Here is a 23141-nt window from a genome sequence, read left to right on the forward strand (position 1 = left end):
GGAGGCGGGAGTGAAGCCAGGCTTTAGGTCTGCTCCTTCTTCTGTCAGTGATCAACACATGGCTTTGTGTTGTGTTAACACAATACAGTTAAACACAGTAAAAATAATCTGCTGAATTATTTCCTAGCTGGTGGGCCACCAAATCTCCTAGATTTTTGACTTTGCATTCCTCCATTGCTTACAGAGGGGAAAAAAGTGGGATCCATGCGGTTCCCCTACTTCATGTAGTACTGTGAGAATTAAACAGGAGAACAAAAATGAAACTGCTTCCAACTGGGCACATCGTTTGTGTTAGTTAGGAGCATTCTGGAGTTTCTCGCTCTGGATCAACAAAGGCTTGATGTCACACGAACGCCATTATATAGAGTTCATATACAGAAACAAGCCAATACAACGGAGAGCCGTGCTTAAACCTTTTGTCATCACCTCTTGGCTGCTCGAAGCTCATCAGTAGATAAACACCTGAATCAGAACGTGTACAGAGCCACCATTTCGTAAGTTTTCTGTTTGTCAAATGACTTGCAGACTTTGTGAGTGAGCGCAGCGCGTATTAGAAGATGCCGCCAGTTCCTTTCCCTCTCTTGTTCCCTTATCTCTGAAGAGCGGCAAGTGCCTGGAGTGTCTAAGTCAAACATGATCCTTATTACATCAGTTAAAAGGGGGGAAAGAGGGGCGGTGGTATTCCGCAATATAAAATGGATTCCCCTGCTTCCTGGCACTTCAGGGTTGGCCACCCCCTTTCAATAGAGAGTTGACATGCTGCCTGTTAGACAAATGGGGCTGGATTAACGCAGCAGGCTGAAAGGGAACCCAGCCTCTGATGTTGCCAAGCCTGAGTTCCACCTACAGACAGGCTGGGGAGTGCAGGCTGGGCCTGAAAGCCCTGCTGACTGGAAAGACAGGGCAACAAATCTCTTAATGAAGCCCTAATACTGCAAACACAATGTAAAACTAGGACACGCCAGAAAAGAGGAAAAAGCCCTGCTCTACCCCCAAATAGAGCAAGAATAGAATCCTGAATAGGTGCTAGCCCCCTTTGAGGAAAACCCCTTTCTGTCCAGAGTGTCCCAGCACACCAAACAGCTAAGTTCTTTTCCCACACCTTAAGCCCATCTCTGCAGGGTTTATCAGGGCTTGCCTCATGTGCTTACACAGGAGGAATTAACATCACACCCAGATTAAAGAGCTCTGGCAAGAATCTGCAAAGCCAGTTTCCCAATGCCTGCTGGCCTGACTCCTTTCCTAGGCCTGGAACGGTTGGGGGAGTGTGCAGCTGCCATTAGAGGAAAAGGCACTTAAAACCTCCCCTTCTATCCCGCCCCCCCGCCCCCCCCCCCCCGCCCCAGCAACAGCATTTGTCCCTTCTCCCTCTTTACCTGTGGCCCCACAGAGCATCACTCCAGGGCTTCTGCTCCTAAAAGTGAGCAAACAGACTTCCACCTTGCTTTCCCAATGGTGAGAGATAGCATAGGCCATTTGGCACATATTTTAGTGGCTTTGAGGATTTCTGATAGTCATTATGAAGATTGGGAAAAAGTGATTATTTGTGCTATCTCACGTATTTTTTTTTGTTGTTGTTGCTGTCTTTTTTTTTTTTTTTAAGCTGCTGAGTTTTAAACACAATATCTTCTGATCTACTTGTGACTCAAGAAGTGCGAGAAGGATGCAAGTGGCTCACAGAATGTCCCAGTTCCCTGGACATATTAGGCTATCAGGGCTCTAGCTCTGAGAGGTCTGGCCTAAGAGTGGCAGTAGTACAAATCTCTGAACCCTTTTCCCATCCAGTAAACACCAGCACCCAGAGGAGAGCCCTCCATGGGATGTTGGCTTTGAAGCCAAAGGTTAAGGCTTCTTTCAGAAAGAGGCCATGAAATCAAATTTGTAACACACACACACACACACACACACACACACACACACACACACACTCAAAACAAACAACAAACAAAAAGGAAAGCTCTCCCTCAGGCAAACATTAGACATGCTAGCTAAAACAGAGAGAGGTACTAAAGCTGAGGACATACAGCTTCTCATCAGGCTACTGCATGCAGGATTCCCTCTCCCCCTCCCCCTCCCTCTTCCCTCCCCCTCCCTCTCCCCTTCCCCCTTCCCTCCTCTCCTCTCCCTTGCCCTCTCCTCTCCTTTCCCTTTCCCACCTCTCTCTCCCTCTCTTTTTCTTTCTCTCCCCTCACCCCTGCTGTTCTATAACTACATTTTTGTAAATCTGATACACAGTGGTTAATTTTTCTTCCATGCTGTAAACATGAAAATACATTTATACACACCCATATACAGGAGAGAAATTTCTAGTTAAACATGATCGTGTGAAATTCTTCCATATGTGGAGAAGTCCTCACTACATCCTGACACATAGTGATACATACATATATACACACAGGACTCTGTGTATACATTTTGTCCCACACCCATTTAACCTCAAAACATAAAATAAATTATTTTTTTCCTTTCCTAAGCAAAAGCTAAGAATAACAACTTTACATATAGAATTCATCTTCCGGGGGCCACAGAGCACACTGAACTCTGCCAGAACTCAAAGGGCTTTGCTCTGGCCAATCTAGTATTGAAATCAGGGGGCCTCAATTAAGGGCCCCAGTCTCACATTTCACGAAGGGCGGGGGGGGGGCTCTCATGAGCTCTCCAATGGCTTTTTCAAGTCACTGGGACCAGAATGCAGACTGGAACTGATGTCTCTCTTTGGGGGAATATGGACGCCATCGAATTCTCTTTGACTGCACACAGAATCTAAGAGGACAGCCTGTGGGGCTTTCCAGATAGAAAGCTTGTGGAGCCTGGATAGGTCATTTGCTATGACCTCAGCAAGAGCCTACTTGTCTGGTTGGCTTAAAATTCCTCTTCCATGGGAATGCTTTGTAGGAGCCTCAGTACTCTACATACGGCAGGTGCTCAAGGCCCTGGTGAACTGTTTGTGGGGTGGGAGGGCAAGAAGATAGAAACTCTCCTCCTATTTCCAGTGTTTAACCAACCTAGAAGTCACTGCCTAGTGGAAAGAGAGAAACAAGGACACATTGGGGGCCCAGAAGCCTCAAAACTAAGGCAGTAAGTGTGGCAGTCCTGGAAGCAGGTTATAGATCTAGACCCTTGGGCATCAGGCTCTGTATAAAAGCATCTCAGCTCAGAGGCAAGGCATGCTGGGAGCATATATAGTAACCAGTGGCAGCAGAGAGAGCACTAGTGATCACTGTAGCTAAAGACAGAGTCTGGAAACCTGCCACGAGGAGTGGCCGAATACTTGTGCCATCAGTTTTCTGGGGATGGATTTGCAGAGCAAGCCCCCTAAAGTCAGAAGGCAAAATGAAAAGGCCAGTGTCTGCTGGGGGCTAGCCACTCCCTGAAAGTATCCCAGTATTCTGGCTGAATAGAAAATAGGACTGGACGGAGGAAAAAGACCTCTACTTTGCTTTGGGAACCTCGCTTTCTTTAGGCTCTCGTGTGTGCCAAGGTTCAAAGATGAGAGTGCAATGGGATCTGGGGCCTGGTAGTGAGAGTGCCACGGACCACAGCAACACTCCCATCTGGGTTAGCTTTTCTTATGCTGGTGGCCCCAGTGCAACAGTAGAGGCTGCAGGAAGCCTTATTTCATCCACAAAGTGACAGCCAGAATACAGAAGCATAAAAGGACCAGAGAAATGGTGTGAAGTGGATAAGGACACAAAACAGCAGACTGGACAGAAAGCAACAAAAGTTGGGACAAATGAGAAATAAATTGATGAGGTATGTTAATTCAACTTTGGAGGCGGTAGGAAGATCACCCCATCAGATAAAATGTACTATAATTAAGAAGGGAAGAAAAAAAAAAAAAAGAAAACACAACTGCATTCTACAAACTGTGGCCATGCAAGCACCGGCAGGTGTATATGCACAGAAAAATCCTTCTGGATAACTGGAGGATTTGCAACCAGTGCTCTCAAAGGCATGGGCACTTACTTGCCTTGGGCCAGAAGATTTTGAGTTTCATGTGTCTATGTTTTAAAATTTGTTTTTAAAACAAATTTATTTTATTTTTTATGTTTGTGTGTCTGTGAATGCATGTTTGTAGGGGGCAAGGCATGTGCACATGAGTACAGGCACCCATGGAGGCCAGAAGGGGGAGTAGGATTCGCTGGAGCTGGAATGTTCTAATACACTCAACTCAATGCTGGGCATTGACCTCAGGCCCCCTGGAAGATCAGCCAGAGCTCATAATAACTGAGGCATTTCTCCAGCCCCGTAGTGTAGTGTGTCTTCAGATCATGAATAATCTATGCAAATACCAGTTTTTAACCTGTATAACTGTGTATAACACATCCATCTGTCCTTTTTTTTTTTTCATATATATTTTGGGGACAAGTCATTCAAGAAACATTTATTGAATGTGCGATCAGGAGTCTTCAAAAAAACACTGCCTACTCTGGGGTTTCCAGCTGTAAAGTGCTCAGGTTCCAATCCCTGAGGCCCGCCCCTAGGACACTACAATCAGAGTGTCAGGTGCCTTTCTGTGTACAGGTATGTAGAATGAGTAAGCAGTGATATCTGTGCCCTTAAAGACCCACCAGCCCACCCAGTACCCATTATAGAAATGTGGGGATTCCTAGATGCACAAGGGCCAGGCCGAACTGACCTGACTCTCCCTGGTCTTAAGAGTGCATGCTGCTGTGCCATACAACTATCTCACTGACGGGGTTAGCACACATTTGGGAGGCAATGAAGAGAGCTTACTAGAATATGCCTTTTTCTGGGACAGTAAAAGTTCTAAGATTCCCACAGAAAAGCAAGCAGAAAGCCTTGGCATCACTGATGCTTAAGGCAGAGAAGGATTCTATCTAAAGGAAACAACAAGTGTTGATGCTGACTATAGGTCCAGAGGGCACTCAGGAGAAACTGTGTTTCCACTTGATTTTATAAAATCTATCTTGGGAACGTCAATAAAAGTTGAGTCACTAGTGTGTCCCCTGCATGTTCCGTTTAGTTTGGTCTTCATTACAGCATAGGGAATGTTTGTTGTGTGCTTTGCGGCTAGTTGCTGGCTTAAGGATGTTTCCTACATTATTACTGCATTGTTGGGGCGCTCATTTTTGCTTGGGTGTGTTTGGTGACTGGAGTCATCCTGGGGTTACTGGCCTCTAGCCTCTTAGCTGCGCTGACTGAAGAGCTGCCATGGCTTCTCTGGTTGCTTCTCCACATCCTTCATTTGCTTCCCAATCACTGCTAGGCTCTGTATCTCTGACTGCCCTTGATTTCCAGGACCTCACCATAAATGGCTCCCGTGGTCCAGATCTTCGGGGTTCTGGGTGAAACAACTCGCTCTCCAGGAAATGGAGGGAAGAGGTGCGTTCACTCACCACTGTGTTAATCACTAGGGGTGGTGCCTAAAATCTCTTTCTTCCATGAAAGCACTGCTAGAAACAGGATCAGTCTTGTTTCAAACTAGGTAGTCTCTTTTTTTCAATTGATAGCCTGAGAACACTATTTCTCAAAGCACAGATGTTTCTAGAAACAAATTTAAAACCATGATCAAATAAGTCTGGGAAATGCTGGATTAAATGAAATTATAGAGCTTTCTTTCTTATATGCCATTTTAGATCCTTTGATCTGCTAATGGCATCAGGATGCTATGAGATAGAGCTAAAATGTGCAGAACTTTCCCGAAATTCTTGGCCCACCAAGTCTTTGTCTCAAGACTTCCCCATGGGACTAATGTTCTAGAAGTTACTTGGGGAAATGTGAGTTCAGACTTACGATGCTTAGATTCACTTTCTTTAAAAAAAATTATTGTAAAGGGCAAAGATACAGGAAAGAAAATGGAAAAATAATATAATTCTGCAAGTGTCTGGCAAGGCTTGTGTTTCCTAAGGAGGAAAATGAGTTTCTCTGGAAACATAGCAAAGTGATTGATTTTTCATATTTCTTCATTTTCATGTGTTTTGATCTCTTCATAAACCTCAGAAAACAAGAGCAACAGTTTGTGGCCACTTGTCTAGGGGATATGGTTGGTTGACCCTGAGGGCTATCGGAAAGCCAGAGCTGCAAGAGTCAGAGGAAGAGACCATTTTCCTGTAGGTCAGCTCTGCTAACTCAGTGGACACTGGATGGAATCACACATTCCCTGTATAGACTCTTGGTGTGCCACGTTCTGATCCAGGGCTCAGCTGGCAGAGAAACTTCTGTAGTAACCAGGATCCAGCCAGGCAGCCTGTCTTCTGGAACGTGGGATTCTTCTCTGAAGAAGGATGCAGCCTCCTTCTCTGTGCCCAAGAGTTGTTCAGAGCATTCACTGATCGCAGTGATGCAAAGATGTGTCCAAGGTCCTAAGGGCATGTCTCAGGCAGACACTGTTCCAGCAGTATTAACTCATCCTGGAGCCCCACCACTGCATGCTCACTGCTGCCCCCATGGAAATCTTGAGTGATTGTAGATACAGGAGGGGCTAACTGAGAAAAGGCGAGACTCCACTGTTGGTCTATGGAGAAGTGTCAGGAGGCCAGATTTTGTGAGAAATAACCTTTCACAAAGCAGACAGATTTGATCTGGCCCCCATTTCCAGCAGGGCATGTTAGGACACGTGTCACTTATGTCAGCAGGTCCTTGTGTGACTCACTCCAAGTCTTTCTGGTGTGCTTCCAGTGCTTTTTGTTACTATGTCTGGGGCAGGGGGTGGGGGTGGCCAGGGTGGCCTTCTGGCATTCATGGCTCAGAAGGATAGCCAAAGTGAGGTCTGCAGGCATCTGACCAACGGAGCCTCACACCGACCTTTCATGGGAGAATGCCAAAGAACAAAGCGCAGTGTGCCAAAGGGCAGTATCCGAGGGGGGTGACCTCAGATATGCTGGGATGAGTAGGTGTGGGCATGTGGTGGTAGTGGCAAAAACTGAATACATAAAATCAAACAAAAACAAGGACATGTAGGTAATGACATGTAATTAATCTTTCCACTTTCCAGGTCACCAAACTCTAGAGCTGTCTCAGAGGGCTGCCATCTGTGAACTGGGGCCTTTCTGCACGTGGCTTTGGACATCCGCAAGTCCTGCGAGAAAGCCTTCTGCTGGGGTCTCTGAAGATAAATTCTTCAGGGTACAAAGGTCAGGATTCTCAGTGGCTTGTGCTCTATATAACTGGCTCCCCCTGGAGTTTTAGTTCTGGCAAAACACTCTAAAAACTAGACCTCAGCTAGCATCTCTGGGGTACCGGTGAAGCAAAGGAGGAAAAGAAGGGAGGCATCTGAAAAAAGTGTCAGGGGCACAGTAGGCACACCCTCCCCAGCAAACACTGAGCCATCCCTCTCTGTATGCAGTTAATAGCACAATGTGTTGAGGTACCTCAGCTTCCACAGGTGATTCTGTGCCTTTTCCCAATGCCCCGCATCAATAAACCTTATTACATCCATATTATACAAAGGTATAGTAAAGAAAGTGAACGCTTACTAATATTGACTATATCGTTCTGATTATTTACATCTAATTTTGTACTTGACATATGAGTCCCCTTCAGAAACGTTAACACTAGACACTCTAGTTTTCGCATGCAGTGTATGAGTGTGATCCCAGTTGAGAACGGCTGGCATTTTTCTCTTTTTCTTTTTTGGTTTTGCCATTTCATCTCTCCACTTGCTTTACTTAGTCAAGGAAGAAGATAGGCTCCAAACCAAATAAAGCTGACTCCCCGACTTCACTGACTAAAAGGGCCGCGAAATGGACTTCTCCTTTCGGTGTTTTAACTTGTCACTTGCTTGTATCACTGAGGGATTTTCCGGGAGAGTGCTCAGCAAACTCAAGGTTTCTCTGGTTGCCGAGCTCTTGGGAACAGAGTGCTTTCTTTTACAACTCGGAAAGACACATTCCAAAGTAACTAGCCATTAGATATGAAGCCAGCAATAGGCTGCATATCATGAAAGAAGAAAGGAGGGGAGGAAAGAAAATGCATAATATAAACAAGAAAAGACAAAAACCTTAAAGAGGAAGGAGAAAGGAAAACATTTAGATTCCTTGAGTGATGGAAATAAATACCAAAGCTATTAGTTTCAGTTCAAAGAACGTATCACTTTATGCTGTTTATTATTTCTTGAGGATTATTTATTTTATCTTAAAATATCCAAATCGTAAGAGGGGGGTCCTAGAAGCAAGCAGCAATGAAACTGACCTGGTCTGGAGAGGGCCTGTGGTTGGAATGCTGTGACCTCCCAGGCGATCGGTGGTGGTGGTGATGGTGGTGGTGGTGGTAATGGTGGTGGTCCTCGTCATAGTTGTCTGCCATCAGCTTCATTCTATTCTGAGTCTGTGCAGAAGGAAAAGCAGGGAAGGTTCCGTGAGGAGCTGGACAATAGAGCCCAAGAGACACAGGGCAGGAGGACAGCACCTAAAAGGAGGTCTCCTTGCACTTCAGTCCATAAGTTCTCACTTTTAGGCACATTGAAACGTTATAAAGAGGCTATGCTATTAGCTCTGGGTGAAGGAAGCCTTAGTCACACTCTTGAAGCTAGCTATGCAACATCTGTACCTGTCAACGCACTCTTTAAGGGGGAGACGGACACGTCCTAAGGTACAGTCAAAGAGATCCAGAGTGAGCTCGCTGTACCAAGGCACCAAGTTAGGAAGCCCTGGAAGAAATGCTGGGAGAGGGCTGTGGAGACACAGAATGACATAGAATGTTCTCACAAGGACAAGGCAGGGAAACACGGTGGACTCCAAAGCTGCCAAACTCAGGCACACTGGTGGAGACGGTTGTCTACAGATAGTTTAGCTGCCATCGTTCTTGGAGAGAACTGGTGCAAAGTCAGTGGAAACCAAGCTGACTGCTGTAATCATGGCGTGTTTGTCATACGGGAGTCTGGGAATCATAGTTAAAGACTGAGAGCAGGGGGCTGTAGCCTCTTATGATGCAGGGCAAGAGACAGAGCAGGGACGGACTGGCTTAATGAGGCCCCAACAACATAAACAATGCCCGAGGACCATTGAAAAAAGCAGAAGAAATTAGCTAGCCTGGAAAGTCAGAAAGTGTGGATTTAAGGATAGGACAGCTTAGATTCAAGTGTTGCTCCACCTCACTTTGCCAGTTGCACTGTCGTAAGTGGATTGACTGTTCCCAAGCCTTGATTTCCTTACCTCTAGAATGGGCATGGTCCTTCCTGGGATTGCTGAGGAGCAGGTGTCAGTCAAATGCCTTTACTACCAGTATTGGCATCATCCCTCTCTATAAGGACGGCTCCTGTGCGCATGCTGTGTCCTTTGCCTCAGTTCCTCTCCTTGGCCCTTTTCCTTCTTCTCACTAATTCATAGCACTTTCTCCAGAAGCCTACTCATGTTTCTTCCCCTCTCTCCCTCCATCTCTCTTCCCTCCCTCCTTCCCTCCCTCCTTCTCTCCCTCTGTGCTTCTTTTCTTTCTCTCTTTCCCTTTAGCAGTGCTGGAGATTGAACCCAGGACACTGCACACACTAAGCATCTTTTCTATAGCTATATTCCCAGCTAACTCTAGAGCTTTCCTCATGTCCACCCTTGAAGCTTGAGCCACAGAGGCAGACAGCAAGCTGCTGCTGTTGTGTCTGTGGCTGCTGCTGCTGCTGCTGCGGTGACTAGAAGGATAAAGGATGCCCACCATGCTCAACAGGGGCTGCATGTCTTTCTTCAATAGAAAAGGTCACTGAGAGTTGAGGACGTGGTGTGGGTTGCAGATAGCAGTCCCCCTGGTGGTTCAAGATGACAGGGACCCATCAGTACTCTCTCAGGAAGCAAGAAATTGGAGGCCATCAGGGCTTCCAGCCAGTCAGAATTTTACTATGCGACATAATTATTAATAATGAAAGAGCATTATGGGCCAAAAGTAATGCATGCACACAGTATTTTTCATATACAACTGTGCTTTCCTAGCTTTCCTTGGAGGAACTATGACTACTGTAATTTGGCAGTCAGGGAGGAAGACACGGACTTTGGCCCCAAGGGCCATTTCTTGACACACGGCACGGACATTACTATGTCTTCCACTTGCCAACCCCTAAGCCCCTTTCCTTGTCTGGCTGGCTGCTAGTGGACAAAGCAAACAGCTGAATAGGTAGAAATAGCTATCCCATAAGCACTCAGGGTCTGTTACGCTTTGAAAACACCTCATGTTCCTGCTCTACCTGCCAAAGGATGCCTCGTGATTTATTCATCCCATCTTTTAAAATGTGTACAATATTTGAAAGGTCCCAAAGTGAACATAAAAATGCATGTATATGATAAAAACAATAAAAATATAAAAAGACCCACTTAAAAACTAAATTTGAAAAAAAAAATCTCAGAGAACCTTTGGCAGCTGATAGCATTTCCATTCTACATTTGTCCACTTAATGTATCAGAAGACCCAGTGGACGAGTTAGGCCTGTGAGAAAGTGGAGGGCGGAAAAGCCCTTGTGGACAAGAGCCTCCTTAGTCCTCCTGCCGTTAGACATGAGATGCTGTAGTTCAGTGTTCGCACCTAAAATCCCAGCGCTGCCATGAGGGACTGTCCTTTTGAACTCATAGATTAAAAAATCTGGAATGGTTTCCTCCAAATAGTATGCCAAGGGCCTGAAGGGAGCTCTCAGATCGGTGACAGTGGAGAGGGAAGGGGCTAGTCCAAGAATGAGTGATGGAGGCTAAATGAACAAATAATAACACTGCGATTATAAACATCGTAATGCCATTCTCCTTCAGGGGAGCCCCTGCGACTTTATGAGGTCACTCTCCTGCCAGCGACAATGCTGAAGCCCCCTACCTTTGAACTGTGTCCCATGAAAGAATGCGCAAGCTAAACAAGATGCTGTGTGTAGCCCTAAACGTGTCTGCTGAAATGAGGTGTCGGAGAGTAGGCATGCCATGGGATGGAGACTGTAAATGAATGATGTCATCTTTCCAATTTGGTGCTGAAATATAAATAAACCACATTGTTCATATGAAGACCAGATCTGGGAGAAATGTACACAGAGCAACTGTGAGCGAAGGAGGCCTCTTTTGATTAGACTGGGATGAGAGAAGAGTGTGAAACAGAGGTGAAAAACTGAGTTTGGTCTGATACTTCAGACTATTTTTATTTATCTAGCTTGTAACATCTCTCTTAAACTGTGGCCGATTTCTCACAGCCTGGGTGATCATCTATGCCCCATAGAACATCTGAACAATCTGGCTCCTTTAATGTAAATTGAAAATGGACCTTTTGCATCTGCCCTACTTACTCCCATTCCTGCCCAGTCATATTCTTTTTTTCTACTGCACAAAGGAAATTCTGGGAGGATAAAAAAAAAAATGGTCAAAGAAAAGAAGACCTGCTGGAAGTTTTAACATGGATCTGGACAAGGATGCTAGTTGTCCAAACTCTACACAGACTCAACAGGTGACTCAGGTAGGATGGCTGATGTCCCCTATAACCGAAGGATGAGTGAAAGGCCCACCACAAGGTAGCTGCTCTCCTGGGCAGACCTAACTAGAAATCCAGAAAACCTGACTTGGAGTGGGAGATAGGCAGCCCTTCCATAGCACAGCACAGCACCCAGGGACACAGGGAACCATTTAGCTATTCATTGGGGTCCATTTCCACTCCTCCCATGCCAGCTCTATCAACCTGAAGCTCTCGCCTCTGGCCACCAAAGTCAAAAGAGTCTGGCCACTCTTTTTGCTATACTCTGTACCATGACTGCTAAGACATGACTGCACTCTCTGAACCTTCTTTCTGCTAGAAACTATCTCATTTCTTCAGGGCCAAAGCGTCACAACTCCTTTCCTGTGGCATGCTTGCCTGCCCCAAGGATATATTCTAGCCAATGTGACATGGGGGTCACCCTTACACTCCAGATTTAATTTCCTCAGAGGCTCCCACAGTCCCCAGGAGAAGAGCTTTGATTCCCACCATGCTTACAGGGTTCTTGATAGGTAGCTGCTGTTTGCCCTCCTAACCTCTGCTACCTTCTGCTTCTCTTCAGCTTTGGCAGGGGGCAGAGGGGGCATTGTCTTTTGTCCCAGTCATGCCCTCTGTCCTCTGCTCTTAGTTCCAGTGCCATCAACTCTAGCTATACCTTCCAGAAGTCTACATCACAAGGGACTATGTGTCCCATTGTCTCTCACAGAATCATTTGCCAGCCCATTATCAAACCCCTGTCCACCATAGCCCTTACCCCAAAGAATGGCAAAACCCTGCATGCTGGCTTGACTGCCTCCACTCTAGCGTAATGGTCCCTTGAAGGAAGTACTATGTCTGGATGATCCTCGTACTCACGGCCTAGTGCAGAGTCTAGCAAATGTGTACCATCCATGTACGTGAATGTGTGAATGATTGAGAAGAACATAGGTTACTCTGGAACAGGTGAGGGAAAATATGCAATGGGAGGCTGTGAGGACCCAGTTGAGCATTTAGCATTCACAGTCTCCCTGCTGGACATGTTTCTGTTGTTTGTTGTTGCTGCTGCTGCTGCTGCTGCTGCTACTGCTGTTTTTCTTGAGAGTGGATGGAGAGGGATAAATGCATGGCTCTAGAGCTGCTAGTCGCGTCAGCTTGTGCTTCTTTAAGGAATATTCTCTTACTCAGTAGAGAGACTACCTAGTGTCCACCTGTCCAGTTATCTCCTTCTGAATACGGTACCTTTTCTTACTGATCCCCAGCCTTCAGAAGAACAGGGGACTTTGGAAGGCTTTTTACTAGCACCAAAAGTCAACTTGGAAAGTCAAAACTTTATCCATTAACTAAAATCCTTACAGAACACTGTGTGTGTGTGTGTGAGGGTGCTCGATACTATACCCCTCTGGCATTTCTGAACACTTTATTCAAGGAGCTTTTGGAACAAAATGAAAATTCTTGATTGCCTAGTAGAAGGCACCATAGCTTAATGATAATATGTAGCTATAAGAGTATATAATATTAAAACTTCACACATATCTTAGCAAGGTGGCAATAAGGAATAAAACTTTGAACAGTCATCCAGATGATACTAACATTAAGCACTACATATGTACAGTTTTTAAAAAAGAAGAAAAACGTATACAATATGATTTGCTACCATGGGAAATGAAGATAACACTGCACAGTGGTAGTTAAACATTTCTTTTATCAGGCTTTTTTCTCCTCCCTTTTTTCCCAGCAGGGGAATCTAAAACATTCCAGATTTTTTTTCTACATGTTTCTTTTTACCTAATCAGAGCAAAGTGAAGAGTTCCTGTCTACAAGTAAAAAGGCGGGAAGCCAGTTGACAACCACAGAATAAGGAGGATGCCGAGAGACTCTTCTGAATACCCATGGAGCTTAGGCAACAGTGACTCTTAATTGAGTAGGATCTGGGTTCCAACAACGAGGTCACAGTGAACAATAGAGTAAGCAAGAGATGCCAGTTGCTATAGGAACCATCATTCTGAGGCTCTGTATAAGAGCAGGAATCAGTGAGCTCAAGGGTCTACTACGGACAAGTACTCAAAAAGCCAGTTACTGTTCACTAAACGACAATAACTAGGACAACTATGGGCCAGGTTAATTGTGTGGCTAGTGTGCACCTATCCAAACCTCACTTTGGGACGCTGAGAAGACGGCTTAGTTGGTAAAGCACTTGCCTTGGAAACATGAGGACCTGAGTTGGATCCTCAACAGACATGTTAAATTCTAGGTGTGGTGCTGCATGCTTGTACTCCCAGCGATTGGGAAGCAGGGACAGGAAGTGTCATAGTGATTGCTAGTTGGCTAGCCTGGCCTAATTGGTGACCCCAGGTCAAGTGAGACCCTGTCCCAAATTCAAGGTAGATGCTTCCTGAGGAACAATATCCAAGTTAATCACTGGTCTCTAAAATCACATGCATATAAGAAGAGGCATACATAGCCATACCTCGAAACTTCTAACACACACACACACACACACACACACACATGCCTGCACCAGTTGAGACAACTATTCTGAGTTTACTTGGCTATGAAAGAAAGCTCCTAAGTCCATAATTGATCTCCCAGTGAATGGAGGGACAGAACAAAAATCCAAGTTTGTGGTCCCAGGGTCTGGCAGCGGTAACAGGAAGAGTAAGGTCCTAAGGAAGCTTCAGAGGCCACAGCAAAGGTAAGTAAGACAGAGAGAATTAGGGCCAACTATAGCATGGTGGAAGAAAAGTGGGAGGAAGAATGTGGTTAAAATGGATAAGCAGAGGCAGGAGAGAGCCCTCACTGCTGAAAACAGCCACCAAGTTACGTTCCCTTGCAGCTTAGAGTTGAAAGTCGAAAGCTTGGCTATGAGGAGACAAAGACAGGTACCACAGCAAACTGGCCTTCCCATGACCTTGAACAAGAAAGGCAACTCAAGACATGCTATGTGGATGCTTCTTTCTTTATTCATTTATTAAATGTGGAAGAAGAAGAAGAAGAAAAACTCTTTGGACAAACCATTCACCTTCACTCTTAGAAGAACCTAGCAGTTTGGAGTATAAAGGGAGGAATTTTAGGGTTGAACCAAAGCCACATGTCAAACTGTGACATCTCTGGGGGAATGGGCCAGGGTCTTGGCATCTATTTCCAAGTGTTGGCTGACCCTTTCTCCTCCTCTCACTTCCCCATCCTGCTATCATACTTTTGTTATTACTTCCCAAGAAATGCATCAACTTCTATCAATTTCCCCCCAGAAATGCCAGATAAAGTCCTCACTGGATCATCCTCAAGCTCATGCCTTCCTTTTGAATAGATTAACGTACCCGGGAACAGGGGTCTCCTTTCTACAGAAACTCCAGGCTTCCCTCTGCCTTGAATGACAGCTGCCAAATTCTCTGGATAAACAGCATCTGCCTAGCACAGTGTGTTTCTATCACTATTCACTGTGAGTCTCAGCCTCTGTGAATGGATGAGCATAGCAATGAGGTCTTCAGCATGGACCAGCACCACAGACAGATGCTAACTCCTCTTCCGGTTCCTCTAGAGAGCAGTATTTGAGGCCTTGCAGCCTCTCTCTCCTTTCCTTTCTCCTCTCTCTCTCTCTCTCTCTCTCTCTCTCTCTCTCTCTCTCTCTCTCGTCAGAAGAAGAAGATTTCTCTCTCAAACCAGCAAGTTGGGAATTCCCTGGAAGGTCATAGAGATGGAGTACAGCCAACATCATCTCTTGCCCTGCTACCAGCCAGCACAGCTTACTAAGGGTCAGGTGGTGACTGACGGAATGAGAACTCTATGCTTTGCCCATAGTATAAAGGGTGAGTTCCCTACCAGTCTTAGAAAGAACATGGCCATTGGAAGAGGGAGCCACTTGTGAATGAGAACAGTCATCCCTTTGTTTACCTGGCTCTTGTTGTCACATGGGCTGTGACATGGGCTGGGGTGGAGGGCTACTTTAATAAGGACAGGAAGCTGTGGCAAAGAAGAAGGCAGGTCAGTGTGTATTACTGACTACTAACCCATAGAGGGGATTCTTGCTCTGGCTTACCTCAGGAGGGAACACAGGCAGAGAGCCTCACGCTCAAAGAGCTGGGACCATAGCATCCTTGCAGGGGCTTGGTATACTATTGCTTGGATCTTTGTGGATTGGTTCCCTCATAAAAAGAAAAAAAATATATCAAGTTTGGTCTGGAAACGAGCTGAGACTCTGGACAGACTCCAGTCTCAGCATAAAAGAGAAGCAGCTCACAGGAGTTTAAAGTTCCTGGTGAGAAGGACAGAATCCACAAAGTCTCCACTGAGGTTCAAAGGGGTGTCGTGTTGCTGACTAGCCTTACTGTAAACTCACAAGTCATCCTCTGCAGCCCTCCAGGTTCAAAGGAGTGTGTGGGGGTTCACTAACTCTAGTATAAACCCACAAGTCATCCCCTACAATCCGACTGCCCCTCACTGCTGCTTCAACCAGCGCTAGAGCTTTGGATTTGGGATCTGGCTAACGTGAGTGCTAGCAACTGCAGACTACTGGAGGAATTTCTAACATCTTCAGAACTGGGGCCTGCAGTAGAGTAGGGGGGCCAGGGGGGAGGGGCAGGGGGGGCGGGCCCGCCCTAGAAGTTTCCACCAGCAAGCTCCTAGGCTAAGCGCAGGTCTGTGTAATTAAGTGGTGGGCAGCTTATGCTATACTTAGCTTTTAAACACTTGTAAAGTCCTCTTCATTCATTTATCTTACTTGTCACTGACAAGCTCCTCAAGGACTGTAACAGTATGCAGAGCATGAAGAGCCTGGGTAAACAACACATATTTTATGTGGAATCTAAACTGTTTCAACCCAGAGAGTCAATAGTGGGTCCCAGAAAAGGCCACTGAACTGCGGAGTGAGTGTGCGGTGCAGGGTCTGTTTTGAGCTGCTCTACAAAGCAGGTTTTGAGATCAAATCTCAATTAAAAAAACCTGTAGATTAAAAAAGGAGAAAAAATAATTGGAAAGAAAGGAGGGCAGGAGGAGGGACAGAATGAAAGACAGTGAGAGAGAGAGAGGGAAGGGGGAAGAGGGAAGAGGGCACAAGATGGCACTAAGGGAGGAACTGAAAAAGACTGAGGGAGGGATGGGGAAGGGCAGAAGAAAGTCGTAAGAATGGAGGGAGGAAGAAAATGAAAATGGTATTTGCAAGTTTTATGACTTAAATCTGTGCTGGTAAGGCAGGTTGAACTCTTAGTGTGTAAGTCAACACATATCTGTCCTCACTGTCTGTGATCTGCGCCCCTCCGCTGCTCACCTTTCCCCCCAGATCATCTCGATCCAGCGATGAAAGCCAAAGGGAGCCCAAGAGCCTGGCATAACCGAGTGGTCAGGCCTGTGGGCACTGATGACAGGAGCCCTTGAGCTTAGGAAGGGACCACAATGTTCTTAGATAGGTGAGGGAGAGCTAGAGAAAGGAACAGCCACGCACAGAGCCTTCCCGGAAGTCTGGCGAGTCACAGGGAGTGTTTACTTTAAAATGTACTACAATAAATCACAGCACACACCACAGAGAGAGCATCTAAAGAACATGCACCTCTGTACTCGGAAGACACAGAGAAAGGGGTCCTCAAAATGACTGGCACTTGAGAACTATGGTCAGAATGAAAGAGTAACAGGAGATGGTCTGGGTTGCTGACAGTAGAGACTAGATGTTCATAGTAGCCCAGGGCAATGGACATATCCAGAAGAACAGCTTTGTGGCACAGGCACATCCTTCCGCTGAGTCTCCGATGCCTGTGCAGAAAACAGGGAGCCAACGCCATCTAAACCTCCTCCCAGTTCTGAAACTGGCCAGGCAGAAAGGGAAACCCTAAGACTTCCTCTGCACCTCAACCCTTCAGAACAGAGCAATGATGACAAAAGGGAGAGAAGGACATCGTGAGCGAGGCAGTGTACTATGTAATGGGGGGTGGGTGTGGTTGGCCATGCTGAGCACAGCCTCACCCAGGGAGAAAGGCTGGGGAGACAGGAGGGAGAGTTTGGCAGGATCAGGAGAACCTGGTAGCCAGGGATAGGGGGGTGGGGGGGCCGTTGGGGAAGGTGGGGGAGGTGGGTGGTGGAGCAGGGAAGGAAGGAAGGAGAGCGGGTAAGGAGAGACAGACAGAGGGGGAGAAGAAGGGAGGGAAGGCGGTAAAGAGAGAGGGAGAGAGAGAGAAAGAGAAAGAGAGAAAGAGAAAGAGAAAGAGAAAGAGAGCACAAGAGAGCCAACGCGTGCTCTAGTGCCTTGGACAGGGAACAAATCACTCTCCCAGCTGGCGTTTAACTTGGGTAAGACAAGTGGAAGAAATGTAAACATACTCATCCATTTTCCAATCAGTCAGAAAACAAATGGGAAGAGAGAATTCACAGCAAGTGTCCCAAATACCAAATCTCTGAAACCTCCCCCTGCCCCCAGGCCATTATCTTCCATGGCGGCTAGCTGGCTAAGCGTCCCTTCTTTCTGTTTGAACTGTGATATCCTTGCTGGCTTTATATGGCATACTGTGAACACAGCCTGGCCAGGATTGATTTAGTCCTGGGGGGGGTCTGAGTCATATATTCCACTCAGGATGGCTCTTCATTGTCCCCTAACAGACTACAGTCAAACAATATAGCCTGTCACCTCAGGTCTCACAGGCTCCTCCTAGCTGACATCCCTCGGGCACACAAGCATGGAATGTCATCTGCCGCTATCACATCTCCTTCTCTATTTCTTTTTTTGTTTGTTTTCTTTTTTTTAATATTTCTAGCTGGCCACTAACCTGTTTTTAGACAGACTCAATTTTTAAAAATTTTTATTTATTAGGTATACAATATGCATCCGATCACATTATAGATGGTTGTGAGCCACCATGTGGTGCTGGGAATTGAACTCAGGACCTCTGCAAGAGCAATCAGTGCTCTTAACCACTGAGCCATCTCTCCAGCCCCCTCCTCCTCTATTTCTTACCACCCTTAGACAGAAGCAAAGCCCAGGCCTGTGACTTTGACATAAATCCGACTGTTGGGAGGGATTAAGTGACATTGTAACCCCATCATGTGCATTCTCCTCACTAATATATCAGATTACAGCCATCAAATGGGTACATTAAAGCCTATTTCTCTTAGTTACTTTCTAAAAACAGAAACCCCAAATTCTGGCTTTCTACAGGTCCACAACTGAAATAACACAAGCTCAAATCTTGGACCTACATGAGACACGATATTCAAGTACATACATGACATATATATGCTCACAGACAGGAAAAGCTGGCCATAGAATGGGGGAGGTCCTCTTGGGGATTCTAGAGAACTTTAAGTTTTCAAATCTTTCCCCTGCTGCTGGAGACCTTCCAGAAGATAGGGTTATTAAATGTTAGTGGTTGACTACACTTCTAAGTAGGAAACTCTAAGACCACGGTATAGACGAGGGGCCAAGGCTTCCAGATGGTAAAGGAAAAGTCACCACCGACAGAATCAGGACCAAGCCAAAGACTCTTCTCTGTTGGCCCCACACAGTTTCTATCTGTCTTCCTACTGCTGTGCAAGTGAGGGCAAGTCTGCCTGCCCAAAGCCTATAATAGCTTGGGGCCGCCGGAAAACACGGCTGTGTGTTCTGAGTACCACCCCCACAGTCTGGACAGTATTAAATATCCAGTCACTTTAATTTGGATAGCTACAGACAGGTTAAAGAATTTTCCTTTTTCTTTGAAATAGGAGGCTTAGCTCCCTAATTGCATTACTGATTTAGTTTTCTATTTGTCTTCTTTTTTTTTAATGCCCATAAATTTTTATATTATGCAATTCACATAGGCAAGTAACAAAACTAAGCAGGACCAGAAGCTGATTAACAAGGAAAAAACCCCAACATCTACTCCTTATATTGAGGTTTCTTGGTTAATGTTTCTAGAGATGTTTGCATAATTCAAGCAAACACACATATATCCACACCCTGTAAAATAAAGTATCAAGGGGGAAAAAGAATTAGGAGATGGCTCACTTGCTAGATAAACTACAGGTTCTGAGCTTAGCATCCAGTAGCCGTGTACACACTGGTCACAGCCTTTGTGTGCACCTGTCACACCAACACTGGGAGACTGCAACAAGAGGGGCGTGGCTTGCTGATCAGCCAGTCTATCTGAAAACAGAGGCCTTTGGTTTGGTGAGAGGAGTTGTCTCAAGAGTACAAGGTACAGAGTGATAGAGCAGGGCACCTGACATCATCTTTGGGCCACAGCATGCATGGACACCTGTACAAACATGTGCACACATGTTTCTACCACACACACACACACACACACACACACACACACACACACACGCACACATTATAAATAAATCAAACAATTGATTAAAGCAAATGACCACTATGTCTTGCTGGTCCTACCTTGATGCATTAGGATGAAGACCCTGGGCTCTCAGCGATCTTCATTTTACCCAAGGAGATAACTCAAAGACCCTAAATGATTGGCTGCTTTCTAGCAGACATACAGCAAATACTGACAGAAAGAATCTCTTATGGACATTTGGACGATGTTCAGTTTTTCTTTTGCCAGTAATGCTTCAAAGAATACTTTGGCAAGGGAACCGCTTGCCTAGTGACATGAGTTTGTTCTCAGCAAGGATGGATGCTTCTGCATACCACAGCTGTTTCCATAATACGTTAGGAAAAGAGAGATTCAAGTGATATCCCTGGGATAGAATATAAACATTTTAAACTTGGAAAGATATCACCAAATGCAATATCCAGCCTGTACCTCTTTCCCTGGACTGTGCTTCCATGAACTTTCTTCAAACCCTTTCATCTTCAAGGTGACAAAGTGTCCCACAAGTATATTTCCCGAATACAATTTAAGCTAAGAATCTTCTTATTCACTTGGTGGCCATTACTATTTCATTAGGTAGAAGATGCCTTTTCATGTTCTTTTTCACTTTTAAGTCACTGGGAGGAGACTTACTTTTTAATGAGGAGATCTGTATATATTAAAGACATTAGTGGGGGCTGATTTCAGAGACAGTAGAGCAGAAGTGAGGTGGGAAAGGCGTGTAAGATAGGCATTGGGGGCCTGCAAGGGAAGTAAGCTCTGAGGACGGCAGAGCTCTGATTGTTGGGGTATGTTAGTGTCTGGTAGGCTCCCTTGAGGGCAGAATCAGGGAGGCATCACCTTGGTGATACAGGGTGCAGCCAAACCCCTTTTCTTAATGCTATACCCAGGATGGGTGGCAGTTATTGGTGGACTGTTGGGAGTTTGGGCATTATCAGTCAATATAACACATTCTCTGAAAAAGACTTTTGAGTTCTGACAAAGTCTAGTTCATTCATGAGGGTGCCTTGTGCATAGGCACACTACATACTCATTGGGGAAAACAGTATAGGCCAAGCTTCTCACCAGCTGGGATTTCTGTTTGTAGTGGCCCCTGGATGCTGACCTAGTCCTTACACATCGCCACTAGAGATGGTAAACTCAGCACCTCAAGAGATTATGATTAAATGACTTAGATACGATGCCCTGGACTTGCACTTACTCAGAACTTTGTATCTTTATTTGAAGGCACTTGGTCCACTCTTGCTTTTTTCAGTTTAGGGGAAGACCTGGGATCTTCGGATATGTGAGCACAGATATTTTATGCATCTGTGCTCTACCTCACCATGCATAGCCCTCTGCACTAGCCACACCCTTCTCCTGGTGCCTTCCATGCTCTAACACACATAAGGTACTATTAGGTCAGAGGAGGTCATCTTAAGGAATAATTTCCAGAATACAGTCTGAACCTAAGCTTTGCACATGCCCTCACAGTTACTAGTCTGTGCGAGAAAAGGTCCATAGATTATTCTGTAAAGCATCTGTTGTACAGTGAATGCTAAATACTCACTAAATGTAACTCATTCAACTTTTATCCTGAATACCAGTTTCCCTGTCATTTACACACACACACACACACACACACACACACAAACACACCACATATACACACATACGTACACACAATTTAATACTAAGTGTAACATATATATGTATTCTCTCTGTGTAGCCTTGGCTGTCCTAGACTCACTTTGTAGACCAGGATGGCCTCGAACTCACAGTGACCTGCCTGCCTTTGATTCCCAAGTATTGGGATTAAAGCCTGGTCTACAAAGTGAGTCCAGGACAGGCGAGGCTAACACAGAGAAGCCCTGTCTTGAAAAAAAAGGGGGGGTGTCTAAATTATATTTTTAACTGAGTATTTTTTTAAAACTTATTCAAAATAGATTTGGGTCGATAGTTCCATCCTGTTGATGTGTTTCTCAATTGGGATTACGACTGATATTGCTTCACTAGTGTCTACAATTTTGAGGCTCCCCACTTTCAGAAGCCGTGTTCTCAAAGGCCAGATATAACTAACCCCAGGAGCATGATGGGAAGTCAGTGGCAGCCCTTCTGATCACCTTTCTGTGGAGGTGACAGTATTTCCTCAGCTAACCTGCCAACACTAAACGTTTCAGTCAACTCTGACTCCATCCCTCATCCTTCTTTCTCAAACTAGTCAAGAGAAAATAGAAAAGAAAGCATATTCGACTTTGTCTAGATGAAATCCCAGTGCCCTGTGTCTATGCCAGTCCCTTAAGAACTTATCAGAAAAACAAAGTAACTTTGGCCTTCTCAATCTTAGAGACAATGGGATTTTAGTGATGGCAGAATTTATTCCAAGTTTCAAATTTATTCCAAGTATTTGGTGTATACACACACACACACACACACACACACACACACACACACACACATTGATACTTTTATGCACCGTTTGCAGGATTGTGAATTGGTACAAATGTTCTCAATGGCAATGTGGGACTGTTGGTCAATACTCAAGCTATGGACATTATGCAGGGGTGCTCCAACAGTCTCCTCATGAAAAGGGAGTACGCCTGTAATCCCAGCACTCGGGAGGCAGAGGCAGGCGGATCGCTGTGAGTTCGAGGCCAGCCTGGTCTACAAAGTGACTCTAGGACAGCCAAGGCTAACACAGAGAGATCTTGTCTCAAAAAACCAAAAAAAACCCCCAAAAAACCAAACCCCCCCCCAAAAAAACAAAACAAAAACAAAAAGAAAAAAAGAAAAAGGAGTTGGACAGGTACTCAGAGCAGGGGAGAGGCAATTAAAGGAATGTCACTGAGATGCTAATCACAGTGACAATCAAAGGGAGGTTTTAAACATGTTAACTGATCAGAATTTATTTGAACAAACTACTGAATATTAATTATTCTTATAATGGAATGCCTGTCAACCCTCTAAAAGAGTGGTGAATATTTATACTTATTAAAAGGAGAACATAGCATAACATAGAGTTGAATAGAAAGAAAAGAAAATCAGATTATAAAGTGACCTGTTAATACCACATAACATATAAATACCTACACATAAGTGCACATGTGGGTTCTTCCAGCCACTTATGAAAAGGATCTACGACAGTGAGCGCAAAATGATGACGGTCACTGCCAGACACTCAGATTCCAAGGTGACATTTTCTCCTCTACTATCTTTTATAAGATGTGGATATTTAACACATATCAGGAAGTCATCCATGAAACTACAATGATTTCTCTATACCATGCACAAAAATCGATGAGATGGAAATTGTTTCTCAAATTATGAGATGCTATGGGGATGCTTTCAGTTCTGAGGAGGAGAGGATTTGGATTTTCTGGAGATGTGGAGGAGCTTAACTTTCTTGGGCTCTTGGTGTCTTCTGTTTTAGTGACCTGAGACAATCTAGAATCAAATGCAGTCAGTCCCCTGACTATTTGGTCACATCCCCCCCCCTTCAGATTCTGATGT

The 23141-nt window shown here is 45.2% G+C and overlaps 1 protein-coding gene across 20 annotated transcripts in view; it reads right to left on the reverse strand.

Annotated features, from left to right (window-relative positions):
- The window catches only part of ERC2 (ELKS/RAB6-interacting/CAST family member 2), an 869527-nt gene that overhangs the window by 165463 nt on the left and 680923 nt on the right, over positions 1–23141 (reverse strand). For all 20 annotated transcript variants that reach the window (XR_014781666.1, XR_014781667.1, XR_014781668.1 and 17 more), the window contains one exon: positions 8155–8289. Coding sequence is in view for 14 of the 20 variants with exons in the window: in XM_084794830.1 (XP_084650956.1) it covers positions 8155–8289 (135 nt within the window). In the remaining 6 variants the exon portion in view is untranslated. The remainder of the gene's footprint in view (positions 1–8154; positions 8290–23141) is intronic.

Source organism: Acomys minous, assembly GCF_964271855.1.
Source record: "Acomys minous genome assembly, chromosome: 9".
NCBI classification, from domain to species: Eukaryota; Metazoa; Chordata; class Mammalia; order Rodentia; family Muridae; genus Acomys; species Acomys minous.